Consider the following 23,247-nt stretch of genomic DNA (forward strand, 5'->3'; position numbering starts at 1 on the left):
TGGGAACCAGGTGCTTAAAAGTGGGAACCATGGACGCTGTGTGGGAGCACAAAGGGGAGAACCCCTCTCCACTTTCCTCGAGGAAGCATTGGGCACAGAAGCTGCTGGCCAGATGCCGCGAGGTAGGCTTCAAGGAAGCTGGGGGCTGCAGGGTTCGGACTGGGCTGGCGAGGGCAAGGTCGGGGGTCTCCACCTAGGTGGGGGTTACTTTGGGTCAGTGAAACCCTGAAGCCTGCTTTCTTTCATGTTTAACACCTCAAACTGGGCAAAGCATAGCTGCAGCCTGTCCTAACATCCTCTCACAGGACAGAGCCATTCTGCAGCTTGTCCCTTGAAGAAGCATTTCACTCCCCTTATTCTGTAGTTTCAATGTTGCAGTATGTCTTCTTTTATCCCTTTGTACTTGGATGTTTACATTCAATTTCACACCCCATTGACTATTGATTGACAGCTGAAGGCTATCATAGAATTTACAGTGCAGAAGGAGGCCATTCGGCCCATCGAGTTTGCACCGGCTCGTGGAAAGAGCATCCTACTTAAGCCCACACCTCCACCCTATCCCCGTAACCCAGCAACCCCATCTAACCTAAGGGTAATTTAGCATGGCCAATCCTAACCTGCACAACTTTGGACTGTGGGAGGAAACCGGAGCATCTGGAGGAAACCCACACATATACAGGGAGAACGTGCAGACTACACACAGACAGTGACCGAAGCGGGAATCGAACCTGGGACCCTGGCGCTGTGAAGCCATAATGCTAACCACTGTGCTACCATGCTGTCCAAACGAGGGTCACCTTGTTTGTTTTTACAGCACTTCACGGTCCATTAACTCTGAAGTGCTTCCTCTTTTGAGTAGGTGTCCTGACTGACTGTATTTTTTCTATAGTGGATTTTTCTTTCTACTCTGAAATGTTTCCTAGAAAAACCACATGCCCTGTCTGACAGCAATCTTTTTGGACTGGATCTTTTTCTAGCTGATGCCTTGGAGGCCTTTGTAGCTGCCGGGTGGTCAGGGACAGCTGTACAGTGTCCTGGCACTGTCCCCTGGCAGTACCAACAGGACAATCATGTTGGCACTGCCAGTGTGCCAGGATGTAGTGCCTAGGTGGCACTGCCAAGGGGTAGGGCCTGAAGGGGGGACTGAAGGGAAGCCCTGAAGGCAGGTGGAGTTTGGTAACCCCATAGCAAGGTGTAACTCACTAATGGCAGTAATTGGAAGGGGGCTTTGGTGGTAGGAAGGGGGAGGGTCTTTAATGACAAGAAGGTGAGGGGCTGTAGGGTTATTTTAGGTGTGAATCACCCCAGGCTCCAAAAAATGACTAAGTGTGGGAAGATCGCGATGGAAATCCCGCTGGAACAACTGGCTTGATTTGCAAGAATTTTCCCAACTGAAATTGCACTGTCAGTTTTTGGGAGAATTCTGCACTATGATTTCAGGGAATCTGAAGGGATTGGCAGAGGGATTCTCCAACCCCCAGCCGATTTACCTGCCAAGTCCCGCCGTATTCTTCGGTGCCGATTTCGGGCGTGGGAAGGGTTCACGCCACGCTGGTCGGCGGCCCCCCGGCAATTCTCCGGGGCCCGATGGGCCGAGCCGCCGTCCGTTTTTGGCCAGTCCCACCGGCGTGAATTAGACATGGTCCCACAAGGCGGGACCTGGCAAGTAAGTCTGGCTCGGGCGGTCCTCGGGGGGGGGGGGATCCAACCCCGGGGGATGCCCCCATGGTGGCCTGGCCCACGATCGGGGCCCACCGATCTGCGGGCAGGCCTGTGCCGTGGGGTCACTCCTTCCTTCCTTGCTGGCCCCTGTAGGGCTCCACCATGGCTGGATGCGGAGAAGACAATCCCCTGTGCATGCGCCAGAATACGCCGGCCGGTCTGCGCATGTGCGGAACCACGCCGGCGGTACCGCGCATGCGCAGGATCACATCGGTCCTTTGGCGCATGCGCACACTCACACAGTCCCTTCGGCGCCAACCCCTCCGGCGTCCACATAGCCCCCGGAAGTGTGGAGAATTATGCACTTTCGTGGGTTGTTGCCGCCAGTGGTTTTCACCAGTTTTACCGCCGGGAATTAGTACCGCGAAAGGAGAATCCCGCCCCACATCGCCTATCACATGAGCAAGACATCGATGTCAATCACCTGAGGTATTCAACTGCTGGAGACAGGTCATTAAGATAGCCTGGATGAGGGGATCCCGGCTAAGGCAACTTCCAAATGTGAGCAAATCAATTTGCCTTTGGAATACACGGGCAATGTATTTTTTTTAACTCCCCGGCAGCTGGAGAAAGGTCACATGACAAGCCAACGCCATGTTTTAAGCACATATTTTCTTGGCAGAACTATTCTGATATTTCATTGGAGATGATAAAATATAGGGCTGGCCTCCTTTGTTTAGCCTTTCCCAATGACACTGATTATAGCAATGGAGCAGTAACAGGCCCTTCACTGTCCATTAATCAGCCAGTTAAGGTCTTCAATAGGCTTAAGGGCAAAGGACTGGCTGATGCTTTACCTGCCCACTGTATTATGGTGGACAGCTCGGAAGCGACGAGGAGGATAGTGGGCTAATCACCCATCCTATTTTATGTGCCCTCCTGGTTGCAAATACACTGGCTGGGGGGGCTGTAAAATCTCCTCCATTGACCCAATGGCACATTTCTGAAGAGTGTAAAAGAACAGATCAGGACCTGGGGGGTGTATGTGAATCAATCTTTGAAGGTGGGTAGTGAGAGAGTACTAAGCAAAACATATGAGGTATTGAGTACAGAAGCAGGGAAATTATTCTGAAATGAAACTGGTAAGGCCCCAACTAGAGTGTTGCATTCAGTGCTGGTCACTGAACATTTGGAAAGATGTGAAGGTCTTTAAGAGGTCTACCATAATGGGCCCAGGGATGGCTCCCCGGCTGCTCGCCGTACTCCGCGGCGACGCCGATTTTCAGTGCCCGGAGAATGGCCGACTGGCACCGGGCCCGATTACAGCGTCAAACTGGATTCTCCAGGGATATGTGGTTTTAGTCACAAGATTAGGATGGAAAGGCTGGATTGTTCTCCTTGGGACAAAGGAGATATGATAGGGGTGTAGAAGATTATGACAGGTTTAGACAAGGTACGCGAGGAAAAGCCCTTCCCATTAGTTGGTGGTACAAGGACAAGGAGACACAGATGTAAGATTTTGGGCAAAAGATGCAAGGAGAAGGTGAGGAAGAACCCTTTTATGCAACGAGTGGTAATGACCTGGAACTCACTGCCCATGTACACAAAACTGTAGGAGGAATCAGCCATTCAGCCCTTCGAACTTGCTCCACCATTCAATGAAATCATGGCTGAATTTTGTGTGTTTAATTAAACCACTGCTTATTCTTCTGAACTCCAGAGGATAAAGGCTCAGTCTGTTTAACCTTTCCTCAAAGGAAAATTCCTCCATCCCGGGAATTCATTTAGTGAACTTTTGTTACACTCCATCTATGGCAAGTATATCTATTCCTTGTGAGGGTGGCAGCTGCACAAATAATCATTGATTTCAAAAGGAAATTGGATGGTCACTCCAAGGAAGCAAACATGCAGGGCTAAGGGGACTACGTTGGTGTCTGGGACTGACCGTTCTGGTCTGCAGGTAGCCGGCCTAGATCCGATGAGCTGAATGGCCTCTTTCTGTGCCATAATTGTTTTGTGTCCCTGTACAAGGTGCTGAATGAGTACTTTCCATCTGTCTTTGACCTATTTTGTAATGCTGCCAACATCATAGTAAAGGTGAATGAAGTAAAAAAATTCAAACGGAATAGAAGGGGCTGGATTCTCCACAGCCCAACGGCATAATCGCAGCCGGCACCAGGACAGAGAATCCAGTTTGACACCGTAATCGGGCCCGGTGCCAGTCGGCCATTCTCCGGGCACTGAAAATCGGTGTCACCGTGGAGTACGGCGAGCAGCCGGGGACTCATTGCCAGAGGCCCGCTCAACAAACCTCCGCTCCCGACTGGCCGAGTTCCGGATGGCGTGGAACTAACCATCTATTGCTGGTCGGGATGCTCGCATGGCGGCTGCAGACACGGTTTGCGGCCGCCCTGGTCGGGGGCAGGCGGGTCAGAGACCAGGGGTGGCCTTATAGGCGGCTGGCGATTAAAGGCACGGGGTTTGAGGCTCGGGCGTGTGGCTGATCGGGGGGTTTATTTTTTTGTATGGCTCCGCGGTCCGAGTCCGCCATGGAGCACGGTGCGGCCACTGGAGGCCGCCGCCGTGCGCATGGACGGCCTCTGACCCGGAACTGCAGGGGCCCGTATCTGCAGCAAAAGCTGCCAGATTCACTCCGGGTCCCTGCTAGTCCCCTGCAGGGCTATGAATTCGTCCAACTTTTTTCAAGGAATTTCGGGAGTAAAACTCCACGGTTTTTATGCTGGCGTGGGGACACTAGTCTCATTTTGGGAGAATCCAGCCCAAGGTACTTAAACCGTGCTCCAAGTGGAAAAGTCATCCATTCCAATTGGGATAGATCCTAAATTACCGAATAAGCAATAAAAAAAAATATCCATACAGTCATTCCCTTTCAATCTTCCTTGGAAATGGGAGTGGTGCCAGATGACTGAAGGGTCACACCCATCTTCAAAAAGATGGGAGAAATAGACCAAGAAACTACAGGCCAATCACCTGATGTCAGTGATAGGGAAACTTTGATTTGGATTTGTTTATTGTCACGTGTACCGAGGTACAGTGAAAAGTATTGTTCTGCATACAGTTCAGACAGATCATTCCATATATGAAAAGAAACACATAGGGAAAACATAAAATACACAATGTAAATACATAGACACAGGCATTGGGTGAAACATACAGGAGTGTCGTACTACTGAGTAGAGAAGATGTGTGAAGAGATCAGTCCATAAGAGGGTCGTTTAGAAGTCTGGTAACAGTGGGGAAGAAGCTGTTATTGAATCTGTTTGTGCTTGTTCTCAGACTTTTGTATCTCCTGCCCGATGTAAGAAGTTGGAAGACTGAATAAGGCAGGTGGGAGGGGTCTTTCGATTATGCTGCCCGCTTTCCCAAGGCAGCAGGAAGTGTGGACAGTCAATGGATGGGAGGCGGGTTTGTGTGATGGACTGGGCTGTTGTCATGACTCTCTGTAGTTTCTTACAGTCTTGGGCCGAGTAGTTGCCATACCAGGCTGTGATGCAGCCAGATAGGATGCTTTCTATGGTGCATCTGTAAAAGTTGGTAAGGGTCAATGTAGACATACCGAATTTCCTTAGTTACCTGAGGAAGTATAGGCGCTGTTGTGCTTTCCTGGTCGTAGCGTCGACGTGAGTGGACCAGGACAGATTGTTGGTGAAGGGCACACATAGGAATTTGAAGCTGTCAACGATCTCCACCTCGCCCCGTTGATGCAGACAGGGGTGTGTGTTATACTTTGCTTGAAGTACATCAGGTCAATGACCAGCTCTTTAGTTTTACAGACATTGAGGGAGAGATTGTTGACAGGGTTCAAGAAAATGTTTGTTGACATTTGGGGAGCAAGAGTGAATAAATGGCAACCAAGGTGAATTTGTCAACTTCAAATTGTGTCTGACGAACTTGGATTTAATAATTAATTGTTAAATAATGGAGCGAGTTCTTGAAGGTATTGCAGTTGATGTATATATGGATTTGGGAGGATAATTTATTAATGTGCCACAAAATAGAGTTGTTAGAAAAATGTAAGCCTAAAGGACAAAGGGCTAATGGTGAGGTGGATTTAAAATTGGCTGAGGGACAGTGGAGAGAGCTGCAGTGAATAGTTGTTTGAAAATATGCATCTGAGCAGAAAGATTGGAAATGCAGTAAACATTGCGAATGACAGAATCACAATTCAAAAGGACAGAGGGTGCAGTCTTCTGCCTGCCTTAATGGTATATTTGGACATGGGGAAGGCATTTAGCTGGGTGGGTGAGAATCCTATAGCATTTCCACCCCAATTACGACCAGTAAAGGAAGGCCCATAGTTGGCCTTCTCACTCCACTGCCAATCAAGGCCCTTAAGTGGACAATTCGTGACCACTTAAAGGCCCATCCCACAGTTGTTGGTATTATTAAACTGCAGACAGCCTGTTGCCATGCAGGGAGCACGACAAGTAAACCACTGCAGGCTGCTTGTCGTTTCCCAGGGGTGGGAGTGTCCTGCCTTCAAAGGCACTCACTGCTCGAGGGATTTGGCATTGGTCGTCGTCGCCGTCGTCCCCTCCTCCTCCTCGTGAACACCTGTCCCTCCTTGAAGGAGGTCTTGTACCAGGAGTCTGAGAATTCAGAAACAACCAGTCATGAAAACCTAAGTTACCTAAGGCACTGTTGATCTGTCATGTGAAGAAAGCTGTACATCTTGTGTTGGACATTTCACCTTCTTTGAGCTGAAGCCCTGTGTTCATCCCCTTTGAGCTGGAACTCTGCGTCCATCTCCTTTGAGCTAGAGCTCTGTGTTCATACCCTCTGAGCTAGAGCTATGTCCATCTCCTTTGAACAGGAGCTCTGCATCCATACCCTTTGAGCTGGAGCGCCGTGTCCATCTCCTTTGAGCTGGATGCCAGTGTCCATCCCCTTTGAGCTGGAGCCATGTGTCCATCGCCTTTGAGCTGGAGCTCTGTGTCCATCTCTTTTGAGCTGGATGCCTGTGTCCATTCCCTCTGAGCTGGAGCTCTCTGTCATAGAATCATAGGATTTAAGGATTTACAGTGCAGAAGGAGGCCATTCGGCCCATCGAGTCTGCACCGGCCCTTGAAAATAGCAACCCACTTAAGCCCACACCTGTAACCCAGTAACCCCACCTAACCTTTTTGGACACGTAGGGCAATTTAGCATGGCCAATCCACCTACCCTGCATATCTTTGGTTGTTGGGGTGAAACACGCGCAGACAAGGGGAGAATGTGCAAATTCGACATGGCCAGTGATCCGGGGCCAGGTTTGGAATTGAACCTGGATCCTCAGCGCCGTAGGCAGCAATGCTAACCACTGGGCCACCATGCCGCTTACATATAAAATAAACATGAAAGGACATCCAATGGACAAGCTGACCCCAAAGTTAAGTCATTGCTTCATGTTAATATACGTGCTGACCACCACACATTAATGAGAACCTGGCTATTTATGGTAACCCCAGTTTGCATAGATATCCATATTAATGTTTGTAATTATACCAGAGGTACCAGTTAATGCTGATACCTGCACAGTCACAGGTAAAATTTCCAGCTCAAACAAAGACAGCAAGCAGTGTTTGAACACGTACCCAAAGCTGTCCCACAATGAAGAAAACTAATTTTTATCCAACAGTGTTGGAAATCATTTTACGCTATCATGAAATTATTTTCTTTGATATTATAAATAGACAGAAAGCAATACTTCAAAGTGATTTTCACTCAAATTATTACATATACATTGTACAAAATAAGAGCATAAACTAAGAAAAGTTTTCAAATCCCCTGTAAGCCTCAATAGAATAAAGAGATATCTCCTTGGCAGTTTCACTGGGTGCTAAGTTGTAACTATACTGCCATTTGATGGGTTGCTACAAACTGGTTTCATTTGCATAGCAATGCAAAAATGGCAGTAAAGCAATTTGAAGGTGATGCGACCATCAATTCACTCAGAGACATGAGTTGAAGTAAACTGTGGCTTTAATCGGCTTACAACTGAGCCTGCCTGCGACTGTACTGAACTGAGGGCGGACTCGCAGGACCGTAGCACTTATACTTCCTGATGGGGCAGAGCCAAGGACGGAGCCCTGTACATGCTCCTCATCTCCCACTGTGGGCAGAGCCGTGCAACAGCTCACAGATGGAGCCCACAGGGACACAGTAATGTACAGTGTGAATTATAATGGTTACACATTCACCCCCTGTTAAAAAAATCAAGTCCGGTGGGGGTGATGGGTCTACAAGTTCAGTTGGTCCGGCGCCCGAATCGTGCGTTGCAACCAATGAAGCACTGGTGTTGCAGCCGTTTCGGATGGCTGTGGAAGGATGTTCGGTGCGAGTCCAAGGGTGGACTCCGGGAGTGGTTCTTCCTGAGCTTTGTTCCTGCGGACCGGTGTGTCGGGTGGAAGGGAGCGCTGGAAGCAAATAGGTGCAGGGGCGCAGGGCATGGGAGGTCGAGTGGGGTGTAGTGTGGTAGGTACATCGGCTCTAGTGGTAGTGGATCCAGCGGGTGCCAGGTCCCGGAGGGAAACGGTGTCCTGTCGGCCATCGGGGTGTTCGACAAACGCGTAATAGGGGTTCGAGTGCAGGAGCTGGACCCTCTCTACCAGGGGGTCTGTCTTATGTGTCCGGACATGCTTCCGAAGGAGGACAGGGCCCGGTGTCCTCAACCAGGATGGAAGCGAGGCCCCGTGGTAGTTCCCCTAGCGAAGACAACTAAGCGATCATGAGGAGTCTGGTTTGTGGCCATACAAAAGGAGGGACCTAATAGCATGGAGCCCATGGGGGAGGACCTCCTGCCAGTGGGAGGTCGGGAGATTCCTGGATCGTAGGGTCAGTAGGATGGTCTTTCAGACCGTCGCGTTCTCCCTCTCCACCTGCTCGTTCCCCCTGGGGTTATAGCTGGTAGTCCTGCTCGAGGCGATGCCCTTGCCGAGCAGGTACTGACGCAGTTCGTCGCTCATGAAGGGCGAACGCCTGTCACTGTGAACATAGCTGGGGAAACCGAACAGGGTGAAGGCGCTGTGCAGGGCTCTGATAATGTCGGGGTGGTCATATCGGGGAATGGGATGGCAAAAGGGAAATGGAAGAACTCGTCTATAATATTGAGAAAGTAGATGTTATGGTTGTTCGAAGGGAGGGGCCCTTTGAAATCAATACTCAGGCATTCAAAGGGCCGGGATGCCTTTACCAGGTGGGCCTTGTCTGGTCTATAGAAGTGCGGTTTACACTCCGCGCAGATTGGGCAATTCCTGGTGATGGCTGTAACCTCCTCAGTGGAGAAGGGCAGGTTGCGGACCTTGATGTAGTGGGCGAGCCGGATGACCCCCGGATGGCAGAGGTCATCGTGGATAGCCTGTAGTCGGTCGTCTTGCGCGCTGGTGCATGTACCGCGGGACAGGGCATCTGGGGGCTCATTGAGCTTCCCAGGACGATATACTATATCGTAATTGTAGGCGGAGAGTTCAATCCCCCACCGCAAGATTTTGTCATTCTTGATTTTGTCCCGCTGCGAGTTGTCAAACATTAAGGCAACCGATCTCTGGTCGGTGATGAGGGTAAACCTCCTACCAGCGAGGTAATGCCTCCAGTGCCGTACGGCTTCCACAATGGCTTGGGCTTCCTTTTTAAACTGAGGCGTGTCGAAGTTCCGAAGCGGAGAGGGTTCAGGAAAAGAACGCTATTGGCCTGCCTGCCTGGTTCAGAGTGGCAGCGAGAACGACTTCTGAGGCGTCGCTCTCCACCTGGAATGGGACTGACTCATACAGCCCGCATGGCGGCTTTGGCGATGTCCGCCTTAATGCAGTTGAAGGCCTGGCGAGCCTCGGCTGACAGTGGGATGAGTGTGCCCTTAAATAGTGGGCGGGCTTTGTCCGCATACTGGGGGACCCACTGGGCGTAGTATGAAAAAAATCCGAGGCACCTCTTGAGGGACTTGGGACAGTGAGGGAGAGGGAATTGTATGGGAGGGGGGGGCACATACGGTCAGGGTCGGGTCCTCTGACCCCGTTTTCCACAACGTAGCCGAGGATGACTAGTCTGGTAGTGCGGAAAAAGGATTTCTCCTTATTATAGGTGAGATAGAGTTTTTGGGCGGTTTGGAGAAATCAGTGGAGGTTGGCGTCGTGGTCCTGCTGGTCATGGCCGCAGATGGTGACGTTATCCAAGTACGGAAACGTGGCCCGCAGCCCGTACTGGTCCACCATTCGGTCCATTGCTCGTTGGAACACCGAAACCCCGTTCGTGACGCCAAAGGGAACCCGGAGGAAATGGAAAAGGAAGCCGTCTGCCTCGAATGCCGTGTAGTGGCGGTCCTCCGGGCGGATTGGGAGCTGGTGGAGAATATGCGTTACTGGCCAATCTGATTTACCATGTCTGCAATCCGGGGGAGGGGGTACGCATCAAGGTGCGTGAACCGGTTAATGGACTGGCTGTAATCAACCACCATCCGGAGCTTTTCCCCGGTTTGACGACCACCACCTGAGCTCTCCAGGGGCTATTACGGGCCTCTATGATTCCTTCACGCAAAAGACACCGGACTTTGGATCTGATATACACCCTGTCCTGCAGGCTATACCTCCTGTTGCGAGTGGCTTGCAGTTGGCGGTGAGGTTAACGAAGAGTGGAGGGGGGGTCAATTTTCAGAGTTGCTAGACTACATATAGTGAGTGGGGGAAGGGGTCCGCCAAAGCTGAGTGTTAGGCTCCTGAGGTTGCACTAGAAATCCAGTCCGAGGAGGAGGGGGGCGCAGAGGTCTGGGAGCACATACAATTGGAAATTGGTGTAGTCGGCGCCCTGTATTGTTAGCGTCGCAGTAGTGCACCCCTGTATTTGAACTGAGTGCAACCCCGAGGCGAGGGAGCTTGTTTGCTGTGTCAGGAATATCGAGAGCGAGCAGTGCCTTACCAGATCTGGGTGAACGAAGCTCTCAGTGCTCCCGGAGTCGAACAGGCATGGTGTCTCGTATCCGTTTATCTGGACGGACATCATAGAGCTTTTGAGGTGCTTTTGCCGTGACTGATCCAAAGTGACTGCACTGAGCTGCGGGTAGTCGGTGGCGTGGTCAGCGGTGCTGGAGCGGCCCCGTGATGACTGTCCGCGGAGGTCGTAATCTTCAAGCGGCGTAGCGGGTGATGGCCAAGATGGCGGCCCCCGTTGATCGCACATGGCGAGCGGCGAGGAAGATGGCGACCCCCATGAATCGCACATGGCTGGCCGAGTGGGGAAGGATTGCCAAGATGGCGGCCCCCGTGAGTCGCACATGTTGTGCGGAGGCGGAGTCGGCAGACACACTGCCACATTGCGGGGTCTGCGGGCCTGGGAGTCGGAGGAGCCAGTGTTCGGGTTAGGGTTCGAGGTTTTAGCTTTGGCCAGGCAGACCTTAGCAAAGTGCCCTTTTCGCCCGCAGCTGCTGCAGGTCGCGTTGCAGGCCGGGCATTGCTGCCGGGGGTGTTGGGGCTGGCCGCAAGATTGGCACAATAGTCCTCCGTGGTGCGCGGGTGGCCGCACGGCGCAGGCCTGAGCAGTCTTTGGTAGGGGGTCCACGATGGGGTTGCGTGATCGGCCGGGAACGCAGTTAGGCTTTGGAAAGGGACCAGTTTTACCGTGTCCTCCAGGTCCTGGGCCCCTTTCTCAAGGAGACGCTGCCGCACATAATTGGATCAGACCCCTGCAACATACACGTCTCGGACGGCGAGTTCCATGTGCTGGGAGGCTGTCACGGCCTGGAAGTTACAGTCGCGTGCTAGAGCTTTAAGGCCGCACAGATAGTCTTCTAGCGACTCCCCAGGGCACTGGCGGCGAGTTGTAAAGATGTGTCGCGCATAGACTTCATTCACGGGCTGCACGTACAGGCAGTCGAGTATCGCGAGGGCCTCAGTATAAGAGTCAGTTTCATCAGGTTGAGTAGAAATACAATGGCTCACCCGTGCGTGGAGAAGACTTCGTTTCTGTTCTTTTGTAACAGAGGAGGTCGTCGACGCAGCCAGGTAGGCCTTGAAGCACCGAAGCCAATGCAAAAATATTTCCTTTGCCTCTGCGGCCTGTGGATCGAGTTCCAGTCGGTCAGGTTTGAGGGCTGATTCCACAGTAGTTTTTAAGTCGATTAAATTGATGCAACCATCAATTCACTCAGAGACACGAGTTGAAGTAAACTGTGGCTTTAATCGGCTTACAACTGAGCCTGCCTGCGACTGTACTGAACTGAGGGCGGACTCGCAGGACCGCAGCACTTATACTGCCTGATGGGGGCGGAGCCCTGTACATGCTCCTCATCTCCCCATGTGGGCAGAGCCGAGCAACGGCTCACAGATGCAGCCCACAGATACACAGTAATGTACAGTGTGAATTATAGTGGTTACACATTCACCACAGAAGGCTTTAAACTGCTTTAGGCCCCTTCAGAGGATGTTTCTTACCAAAGCATTCAGTGTAAATTCAGCCTCACTTACCTCAAATGGTGTTTTTTTGAAACCAAACTGATGTTGCCGTTTAGCTGTTACATTTTGTGTTGTTTTCCAGGTTGGATTACCTGCATGCACATGGCCTTTCTGCCTCTCCACAATTATATTTCTGCTGATGACCACCAATAATAAAGCCATCTGTAAATTAAGACTATCTGAAGTGACCTACCCTGAGAAGAACATGAGGATTTACCAAGAAATGAAGAAATTTGAACGGAGTAAATGAAAAGAACATTGGGCAAAAAAAATTCTCAACAAAAAGTACAACTGTGTAGAAGATATATATATATATATACACATGCAATGCTTCCTTTATAACTACATAGTTAATTATATAACCTGCATTTTGCATAAATGTCTCAAATACCCTGATTCTTCCACAGATTAAATGAAATGAAAAAAAAATGAAATGAAAGTCGCTTATTGTCACGAGTAGGCTTCAATGAAGTTACTGTGAAAAGCCCCTAGTCGCCACATTCCGGCGCCTGTCCAGGGAGGCTGATACGGGAATAGAACCGTGCTGCTGGCTTGCTTGGTCTGCTTTAAAAGCCAGCGATTTAGCCCAGTGAGCTAAATCAGCCCCTATGTGCTCCTTTTAAAAGAATATCTTCATATAATTGAAAATATGATGCATATATCATTGCCCCTTTATTTGAACTGCTCGTGTTTAACGACTGAAGTTGGAAACTAAGTTGAATGGCATACATTTGCAGTTAAATCCTTCTTTGTGTATGCAGGACCCAATTTGACTGACCATTATAAACATGGCACAGTGAAAACAAATTGGGTATCCATGGTTCCATAACTTGCATTTAATGTACCAATATGTCCCCAAGAATTTAACAGAGGTATAATCAGATAAAAATGGTTTCTAAGTTAATGGAGGAGTTACTGGGAAGGTTTGGTCAAAGAGATAAGTTTAAAAGAGGGTCTTCAGGCAGGAATGGAGATGGAAAGGCAGACAGAATCTTGTCCCAAATGGGTCGCAAATGGTGAAGTTGTAAGTTATACAATTACATGGGCGGCATGGTAACACAGTGGTGAGCACTGTTGCTTCACAGCGCCAGGGTCCCAGGTCTGATTCCCGGCTTGGGTCACTGTATGTGTGAAGTCTGCACATTCTCCCCGTGTCTGCGTGGGTTTCCTCTGGGTGCTCCGGTTTCTTCCCACAGTCCAAAGCTGTGCAGGTTAGATGGATTGGCCTTAGGTGTCCAAAAAGGTTGGGTGGGGTCACTGGGTTACAAGGATAGGGTGGAGGTGTGGGTTTAAGTAGGGTGTTCTTTCCAGAAGCCGGGGCAGACTCGATGGGCCAAATGGCCTCCTCCTGCACTGTAAATTCTAACGTTGGAGGCACAGCAAAATAGTAAGCTGGGATATAAGGAAGCTGTGAAACTTGAAGCTAATGTAGTTACTGTAGAGAAAGCCTCATGATTGTCTGAAGTATTATAACTCTCTTCTGAGCTTTGTTGAGGTTACAGCATATGTCAGTTCCTTCAGGAGAGCTGGTGAGCAAACCGGAGAAGGAAAAAAATCTGTGACTTTTAATCAGTTCTGATCAATGCCTGGCTGCTGTGGATCCACACTGCATTAAAAAATTACAATCGCAATTAAAAGCTGGGTTTATTTTATTTTATCTTCACCTGTTTGGAGTATGTGTCAGAAATTCACATGAAATCCATCTATTAACTAAAGGTGACAGTCTTTTAGTTACTGATTGGAAGCACCTCGTAGTTATGGTGCAGGACGAGTAATGTAAACAGAAGAACAGAATAAGAACATAAGAACAAGGAGCAGGAGTAGGCCATCTGGCCCCTCGAGCCTGCTCCACCATTCAATGAGATCATGGCTGATCGTTTATGGACTCAGCTCCACTTTCCGGCCCGAACACCATAACCCTTAATCCCTTTATTCTTCAAAAAACTATCTATCTTTACCTTAAAAACATTTAATGAAGGAGCCTCAACTGCTTCACTGGGCAAGGAATTCCATAGATTCACAACCCTTTGGGTGAAGAAGTTCCTCCTAAACTCAGTCCTAAATCTACTTCCCCTTATTTTGAGGCTATGCCCCCTAGTTCTGCTTTCACCCGCCAGTGGAAACAACCTGCCCGCATCTATCCTATCTATTCCCTTCGTAATTCTATACGTTTCTATAAAATGCCCCCTCATCCTTCTAAATTCCAATGAGTACAATCCCAGTCTACTCAACCTCTCCTCATAATCCAACTCCTTCAGCTCTGAAATTAACCTAGTGAATCTCCTCTGCACACCCTCCAGTGCGTGTACGTCCTTTCTCAAGTAAGGAGACCAAAACTGAACACAATACTCCAGGTGTGGCCTCACCAACACCTTATACAATTGCAGCATAACCTCCCTAGTCTTAAACTCCATTCCTCTAGCAATGAAGGACAAAATTCCATTCGCCTTCTTAATCACCTGTTGCACCTGTAAACCAACTTTCTGTGACTCATGCACTAGCACACCCAGGTCTCTCTGCACAGTAGCATGCTTTAATATTTTATCATTTAAATAATAATCCCGTTTGCTATTATTCCTACCAAAATGGATAACCTCACATTTGTGAACGTTATATTCCATCTGCCAGACCCTAGTCCATTCACTTAACCTATCCAAATCCCTCTGCAGACTTCCAGTATCCTCTGCACTTTTCGCTTTACCACTCATCTTCGTGTCATCTGCAAACTTGGACACATTGCCCTTGGTCCCCAACTCCAAATCATCTATGTAAATTGTGAACAATTGTGGGCCCAACACTGATCCCTGAGGGACACCACTAGCTACTGATTGCCAACCAGAGAAACACCCATTAATCCCCACTCTTTGCTTTCTATTAATTAACCAATCCTCTATCCATGCTACTACTTTACCCTTAATGCCATGCATCTTTATCTTATGTAGCAACCTTTTGTGTGGCACCTTGTCAAAGGCTTTCTGGAAATCCAGATATACCACATCCATCGGCTCCCCGTTATCTACTGCACTGGTAATGTCCTCAAACAATTCCACTAAATTAGTTAGGCACGACCTGCCCTTTATGAACCCATGCTATGTCTGCCCAATGGGACAATTTCTATCCAGATGCCTCGCTATTTCTTCCTTGATGATAGATTCCAGCATCTTCCCTACTACTGAAGTTAAGCTCACTGGCCTATAATTACCCGCTCTCTGCCTACCTCCTTTTTTAAACAGTGGTGTCACGTTTGCTAATTTCCAATCCACCGGCACTGCACAGCATCTTCACACTGTTCGGATTCCCTGCTTAAGTCCACAGCGACTGGGGCATTTGTTCAGGAGTGATGAGCTACGTCAGTACCTGCTCAGCAAAGGCATCGCCTAGAGCAGAACTACGAGCTATAATCCGCAGGGAAACGGGCAGGTGGAGAGGGAGAACGCGACGGTATGGAAGGCCATTCTTCTGGCCCTCAGGTCTAGAAGTCTACCGATCCCCCGCTGGTAGGAGGTCCTCCCCGATGCACTCCACTCCATCAGATCGCTCATCTACACAGCCACGAACGTGACCCCTCACGATCATTTGTTTATCTTCCCCAGGAAGTCCATCTCCGGGGTCTTGCTTCCATCTTGGCTGACAACTCCGGGACCAGTCCTTCTCTGGGAGGTACATGAGGAACCATAAGATCGACCCCCCTGGTCGAGACGGTCCAGCTGCTCCACGCCAACCCCCAGTACACCTGCATTGCGCACCAGGACTGACGGCAAGATACAGTCTCCCTACAGGACCTGGCGCCAGATGGTTCCCCTGCCAATGCGCCCCCCTCCCCGCTGCCTGCCGCCACCCCCAGCGCCCAGAATGCTCCCCTGGGTCTCCTGTATTGTCCCGTGCCGACACTGCCGTCACCCATCAGCCCCCCCTTAATCCTAACCCACTGCCTACCCCCTCACCCCAACCGTCTCCGACACACCAGACTGAGGCTCAAGCTCCAGACACAACGCCCCTGGGGTCACCATCTGCAACAACTGTGCCCGCCATACCACCAGAGCTGAGGAGGTCAAAGAAAATGATCCGGCCTCCAGATAGGAGGGGCAGCAGGGTAGCATGGTGGTTAGCATAAATGCTTCACAGCTCCAGGGTCCCAGGTTCGATTCCCGGCTGGGTCACTGTCTGTGTGGAGTCTGCACGTCCTCCCCCTGTGTGCGTGGGTTTCCTCTGGGTGCTCCGGTTTCCTCCCACAGTCCAAAGATGTGCGGGTTAGGTGGATTGGCCATGCTAAATTGCCCGTAGTGTCCTAATAAAAGTAATGTTAAGGGGGGGGGTTGTTGGGTTACGGGTATAGGGTGGATACGTGGGTTTGAGTAGGGTGATCGTGGCTCGGCACAACATTGAGGGCTGAAGGGCCTGTTCTGTGCTGTACTGTTCTATGTTTCTATAGACTGAATATGTAATCACCCCACGTCACCCCCACTGGACTTGATCTTTTTAACGGGATGAATGTGGTGAATGTATTCATCTAATGCATGTATGATACTGTAACCTACGAGCTGTGACCTGGAAGTGGTGATACGAGCTGCTTCCAGGTACTGTACTGCAACTCCGGTGGGCTCTGCCTCTAGCCCCACCCTCACTGGGGCCATATATAGACCAGCCATCTGTGGGCAGCATTCAACTGTACAACAGACTCTGGCTAGGCACATTTATGATTAATAAAGCCTAATGTTCACTTGATCTCTCTGCTCTCGGTGAATTACTGCAACCCCGGTGGGCTCTGCCTCTGGCCCCACCCTCACTGGGGCCAAATATAGACCAGCCATCTGTGGGCAGCATTCAACTGTACAACAGACTCTGGCTAGGCACATTTATGATTAATAAAGCCTAATGTTCACTTGATCTCTCTGCTCTCGGTGAATTGAAGGTATATCAGGCATCAAGCTATGCTTCCCTCCCCAAGGATCACTTGCATCAGGGCATCAAGTCCCAGCCCTTTTCAGGCCTGCCCCCTTGGGACTGCACCCTGGCAGTGTCAACCTGGCACTTCCCTGTCAAAGCCACAACCACCCGGGTCTACAACGGCCTCAGAGCCCCCAGCCTGGTCACCACATCTGGTCTCTCCGAGGACGTGAACCAGATTACATCTGCTGGGAGGGCCTGAGATCATTGGAAACTGCACCTGGCGCAAATCCCTTTTCGGACCTATCCCAGAATTCGCCTGATATGGCGAGATTTGCACTGGCGACTCTCCCCCATTACGTTACAAGTGTTGCCATGTCCCAAAATAAAGAAAAACATTCTGCAGTTTTTCTTTCAACATAGGTCAGTTGTCAAGTTTCTGTGTAAAGTAGTTTCTCAGCAGCAAACCTGATGGACGGGATTCTCCATCCCACCAGCCCCATTTTCCGGTGTGGCCGCCCCTGCCGGCAGCTGGATTCTCCGTTCTCGCAGACAGCCAATGGTCCTTTGTGGCCACCCCCACGTCGTCGGGAAACCCGCGGATGCAGGTGTGCTGCCGACAGAGAATCCAGCTGGACAACGTATTAATCGGCTTTTGCGGAATTCCATAGCGGGAAGTGAATTAATCATAAAGAGGAGCGTTTTCCTGGCCTACTGACTGACCAGACCCAACAATGCCATTCTTTTTTAACCAAAGGATTTCCTTACTTTAGGCCCGTATTATGGCCGGAATTGGCAGTCGAAAGCAAACCTCTGCAGGCCTTCGTGTTTACTCCTAGGAGCTATTTCTGTAAAATGATTTCATTGAATTGATCTCTGCTCACTTACATGGATGCCAGTAGAAAATAAAATACTCAGCTTTTTTTATAGTCCCCCACCAGCCTGTTTCAACTCTCAGAAAATGTCATGTGTGGCCTGTCAGCCACCCATCCCTGATCTAATGCCCATTTTGTGGGGGATGGTGGAGGCATTGGGTGGCCTGCCTGCCCGAGAACCATAGAATCCCTACAGTGCAGAAGGAGGCCATCCGGCCCATTTAGTCTGCACTGACCCTCTGAAAGGATACCCAACGAGGCCCACCCCTACCATATTCCCAGAACCCAACCTAACCTGCACATCTTGGACTGGAGTGCCTGGAGGAAACCCATGCAGAAATGGGTGAAAATGTAAACTCCACACAGACAATTACCCAAGGCTGGAAATGAACTTGGATCCCTGGCACTCTGTGGCATCAGTGTGAATCTCTGCACCAGCGTGCCGCCCTCCCCCTTGTGCCTATTGAGGCCTTCAAGTAGCCAATTAATGTCCACTTTTTTGCCACATCCCACCCTGACTGCAGGGGTGGACCCACACTGAGCAGGTAGCCCGATGGCTTTACCTGCTTGGGCACCCGGTGCTAGGCAAGGAGCCATGTATCTCCTTTGGGGGCTCTCCATGCCTAATTGATAAAACTTTAGAATTGTGCCCTTTATTTCATATTGCCACTCCCCATACTTTTGACCAAAATAAATCACTTTGCACTTCTCTGCATTAAATTTCATCTGTAACTTGTCTGCCCATTCTACTAACCTGTCTATGTCCCTTTAACATTCAACATTATCCTCCCTTGCTGCTTCCAAGTTTTGTGTCATCCTCAAATTTTGAATTCGTGCCCTGAACACCAAAGTTTAAATTATTAATATATGTAAAAGCAGAGGTCCTAATACCAGACCCTGGGAATGCCACTGAAACCTTCTTCCAATCAGATTAAATTGATTATAATAATCTTTATTAGTGTCACAAGTAGGCTTACATTAACACTACAATGAAGTTACTGTGAAAATCCCCTAGTCGCCACACTCCGGCACCTGTGCGGCTACATAGGAGGGAGAACTCAGAATGTCCAATTCACCTAACAAGCATGTCTTTCAGGATTTGTGGAAGGAAACCGGAGCACCCGGAGGAAACCCACACAGACACGGGGGGAACGTGCAGACTCCACACAGACAGTGACCCAAGCGAGGAATTGAACTCGGGCCCCTGGTGCTGTGAAGCAACAGTGCTAACGACTGTGCTACCGTGCCGCCCATTAAGGGTTTCCCAGTCAAATGTTCAGAACTATATTCCCCATCAGAAAGAATAGCCAATTTGCATAAATATCTCTGATAGAGGCAGAAATAAATTTAGCAGCTGGATGCATTCTACACCCAGTATATCAATCACAGAGTTCATAGGATAACATGAAAGTACTGTTTTTGAAATCTCTCAATTCTGAGTATTTTCAGCTGGTACGGCTTTCCTATGCAAAAGCAAGGAAGTGTAAATGATAGAACCTTTATAATACAATTGTTGTAAGCACAGGATATATGACTGAAGGGGGTAAAAATAACAATATTTCCACACATCTACAACATATAAGAATCATTTATTTGCATTTTATGTCGTTATGTAAATCATACAGACAAAATGCAACAAGATAGAGTGCCTGACCCAGTCTCACTCATTCGGACAGCGGATTGATCACGTGAGCATCGAGCTAATTCATAGCCAGCCCAATTTTCCCGTTAATAATTCGAATGGCAATAAACTCATGGCTGCTAACTCATAACTGTTCAGCTCTTCTGTAATACCAATCAAAGTTTTCAGTTTTTCTGTTACACCAGTAGATGGCACAATGTACCACATAATCCAGAAGTTTTATTAAGGGAGAAAAACATTCTGGAATTTACAGCATATCATGAAAAGTTGTGTATTTTATTATAGTTGCACATCTTTAAACACTTTTAAAATTACGCTTACAGCTTTAATAAAAAGTGTATAGAGGTAACATAAATGCAGTGGCACATGCCCTAGCAACTTTTATTCTCGCATGTGATGTCGATGTCGCTGGCACAGCCAATATTTATTGCCCATTCCGAATTGCCCTTAAGAATTTGGAGGTGAACCACATTCCTCAACCGCGACAGTCCATCTGGGCGAGTAGACATTCCTTACAATTGGTAGAAGTGGAGCTGACATTCTCACCCAAAATGGATTGCAGAACCTCTGAAGCAAGTGATGATTTTTGAAAATGAGAAAGGGGCACTCTGAGCAAGAATAACTTTTCAGGACACCACATGCATTCCATCATTTTCAGTATATTGATAACACACACAAGTGACACATCAATGTGTTTCAATGTGATATTTGATAGACAGGAGACTGTACCCCTTCAACATATTTAACTTTACTCATGACCAAAAAGATATGGTGCAGGATTCTCCGTTTGAGAGACTAAGCGCTGACGCCGGGATTGAATCACGGGTGTTCTATAGTCACAGTGGGGGTACCGGTCCCAGGTGATGTATGCTGGGTCTACGTGGACTGCGTTTACTGTAGCAGTGAGAGAGAGACAGGCTTCCAACACTTGAAGAAATGCAACTCTATCTTATTGAACTCTTAACTATTAAACATACTTTAACTGTGGGTTGACACGATGCTGACTTGACTGGAAACCTGAGGCTAACCTGACCAGATTATCTTACTACCACATGGTGGATGTTCTAGTTGTTGCTCATGGCTCTGACTGTCTCAGAGGCTGGATCCCCAGAGAGCGGGAAAACTAGTGCCCTCTGGCTTTATAGTGGCCGTGTCCTGTCTGGTGATTGGCTGCTGTGTTCTATGTGTTCATTGGTCATCCTGTGTGTCAATTAATGTCTGTCTATGCACCAGCATATACTTGTGTGTATATTATGACACCAGGGTCATTAAGGACATGCTGATTGGCCAGCAGAGGCGCTATGTGGCACCAGTGCGATTCCAATGCATGCCGGCGTGTGGTTCACTAGGGTCGGGATTGGCACTCGAGAGCCGGACATATTGAAGCATATAAGCACTCCGCTCCCACACATGCTGATTGCAGCCATGAAGATGCCACCCATTAGACCAGTCTTCAGGTTCACCAATGCAGAGCTGGATGCCATGGAGGAGAGACAGGACATTCTATCCCCGGGGTGGGAAGGAGGTTGCCACCTGCCGATATCATCCAGGACTGGGGGCAGGTGGCTGAGGCCGTGAGTGCAATGGGCCCCACCTCCATGACCGGGCAGCAGTGCAGAAAGCTGCACAACCTCCTCAGGGTGGCCTGGGCGAGTTACCATCACCAACATGCCCCTGGCACCACACCCATCACCATAATCTACCCGCCATTCCCCCTCCATGCGGCCCCACCATGTGGACCGGTAGACAGTGCTCGGTGAGGATGGGCAACCCCCAAGGCTGGCCAGGGAGAATCACCATCACTATTCCACTGGCACCAACCCCCATCCCTCACACCCATAGTACCCGCTCCGCCCCTCATAGAGAGTTATTAAATCCCACGCGCTGGTCCGGTAGGCCACTCGCACCCCACATGCCAATACCCATACCGCCTGCCATGGCTGGGTGCCCTGCCATTGGCCGTGGATACCCTGTGCTGACCACATCCGAATGACTTCACTGTGCATTATCTGTCTCCCCAGGAGAAAGCGACACACAACCGCAGGGAGTGGGAGAAGACCGGTGGGTGCCTGCTGGACTTGCGGCCCCTCACTGTGGCGGAGCAGAGGGTGATAGGACGGGTCAGTGGGCTTGGAGAGCGGCCAGTCGGCGAGGCAGAGGTCGGCATCAGGAATCCACGCGAGCACCCAATGAATTGTCATGTCCCTGTGGTCCATGTGCCACTCCTCCCCCCCACAGCAAGCCTACCCGCATCTTGTCTTTTGTCTTGCAGGATCGCCTGATGACAAGGTGGGTCCATCTGGGATTCCTCGACCCCAGCCATAATCTCGCAACTTGCCTGGCAACGAGGTGGGACCAGCTGGTGACCCGTGCCGCCAGCCACAACCAGGCAACACTCCAGAGCACCAGCCCGGGGACTACGCCAACTTCCCATCACCGGCAGCCTCCACCATCCCAGAGACACTCACCTCCTTTGGGTATGTTAGTGAAGAGGCTCCTGAGACACTTTCTGGTGTGCACTATACACATGCAATGGTACATCAGGTGGAGGTAGGAACCAACGGATGCGGACCGTCAGAGGGCGGCCTAACCCCAGGGACTAGCTGCTGTCTCGATCTTCTGGAAAGGGTGATCCCATCGATTGTGGAGATGCAGGCAGAGCCAGGGACTACAGGAGCGGGTGTGGGCAACCATCCAGTGCCTGCAGGAGCAGGAAGCGGTGCTGGCCATGCGTGGGGGCTTTGGATGCGAAGGTGTCGGCCATTGGTCAAGATGTCCAAGCCTGGAGCACTCTGCACGGGCAGTGCCCAATGCACAGTACAGGGCGGCCAAGTCACAGGTAGCCATGTACCAGGTCCATATGGGCATTGCAGCGGCGCTCCAGAACTTGGCCCAGTCACAATGTGCCATGGCAGTAGGTGCTGAGGGCATTGGCCTGGCACTGGCTGGGCTGTCGGTTGCTGAGTGACCATGCACAGTCACAGAGGGAGGTGGCACAGTCTCTGTGTTCCATAGCCGAGGGCAGTGAGACCCTGGTCGAGACGAGAGTGGGCCTTCAGGACTGGCAGTGCCAGGTGACGGGGGGGGGGGGGGGGGGGGGGGGGGCTACAGTGCTCGCTCTGGCCACATTCCCATCCCAAGGATCAGCCCGGGAGCCAGTGGGCACCCTGAGGAAGGAGGAGGAGACGAGGCCCTTGCCGGTGACTCGTGGGGGAGGTGCTGGAACACCCAAGCGCCTCTGACCCCCCCCCACCCCCACCTGTCCATGGTGCATCCCATGGGCAGCGAGCAGACCACCTCCACATCCGACGTACCGCCTTGGTGCAGCCTGAAGGTTAGTGATAAGGGCTCGGGCGCAATACTTGTATATATCACAATAAACACCTGTTCACCGACATTCCAAACTGCCTCAGTCTTCTGTCTGAAGGGTGTGTGGGTTGGGTTGGCTGGGCTGAGTGTGTGCACCAGGTGGGCGGGTGGTGAGAGTTGCTAGGAAGCCAGTGGTGTGTGCGCGGATGTTGGAGGTGACTTGGGCCAGGGCCCCCGGTGCAGTCCGAGGTTAACCCCAGGGCTGTGCTCTGAAGCGGCAGGGCCAGATATGTGGGTGCCCCATGTGATAGGGCCTAACCTGTGAGTGATCCTTCACCGCATGCTACCCCCTCCCCTCCCCACCACGTTCCCACCCACCCCACCCTAGGTGTTTGATGTGACCCTGAGGTGGAATGGCCAGCATGCAGGGATC

The 23,247-nt window shown here is 50.3% G+C and overlaps 1 protein-coding gene across 2 annotated transcripts in view; it reads left to right on the top strand.

The window, feature by feature from the left end:
• The window catches only part of slc14a2 (solute carrier family 14 member 2), a 139,575-nt gene extending 127,045 nt beyond the window's left edge, over positions 1 to 12,530 (top strand). Inside the window, exon 10 of one of the 2 annotated variants that reach the window (XM_038790781.1) lies at positions 12,184 to 12,375. In XM_038790781.1, the coding sequence (XP_038646709.1) occupies positions 12,184 to 12,351 (168 nt within the window). In that variant the 3' untranslated portion in view covers positions 12,352 to 12,375. Of the gene's footprint in view, positions 1 to 12,183 lie in introns of both variants that reach the window. The other variant, XM_038790782.1, reaches the window with a different exon arrangement.
• The last annotated feature ends 10,717 nt before the right edge of the window (positions 12,531 to 23,247 follow it).

Source organism: Scyliorhinus canicula, chromosome 3 (genome assembly GCF_902713615.1).
Source record: "Scyliorhinus canicula chromosome 3, sScyCan1.1, whole genome shotgun sequence".
In the NCBI taxonomy this organism is placed as follows: domain Eukaryota; kingdom Metazoa; phylum Chordata; class Chondrichthyes; order Carcharhiniformes; family Scyliorhinidae; genus Scyliorhinus; species Scyliorhinus canicula.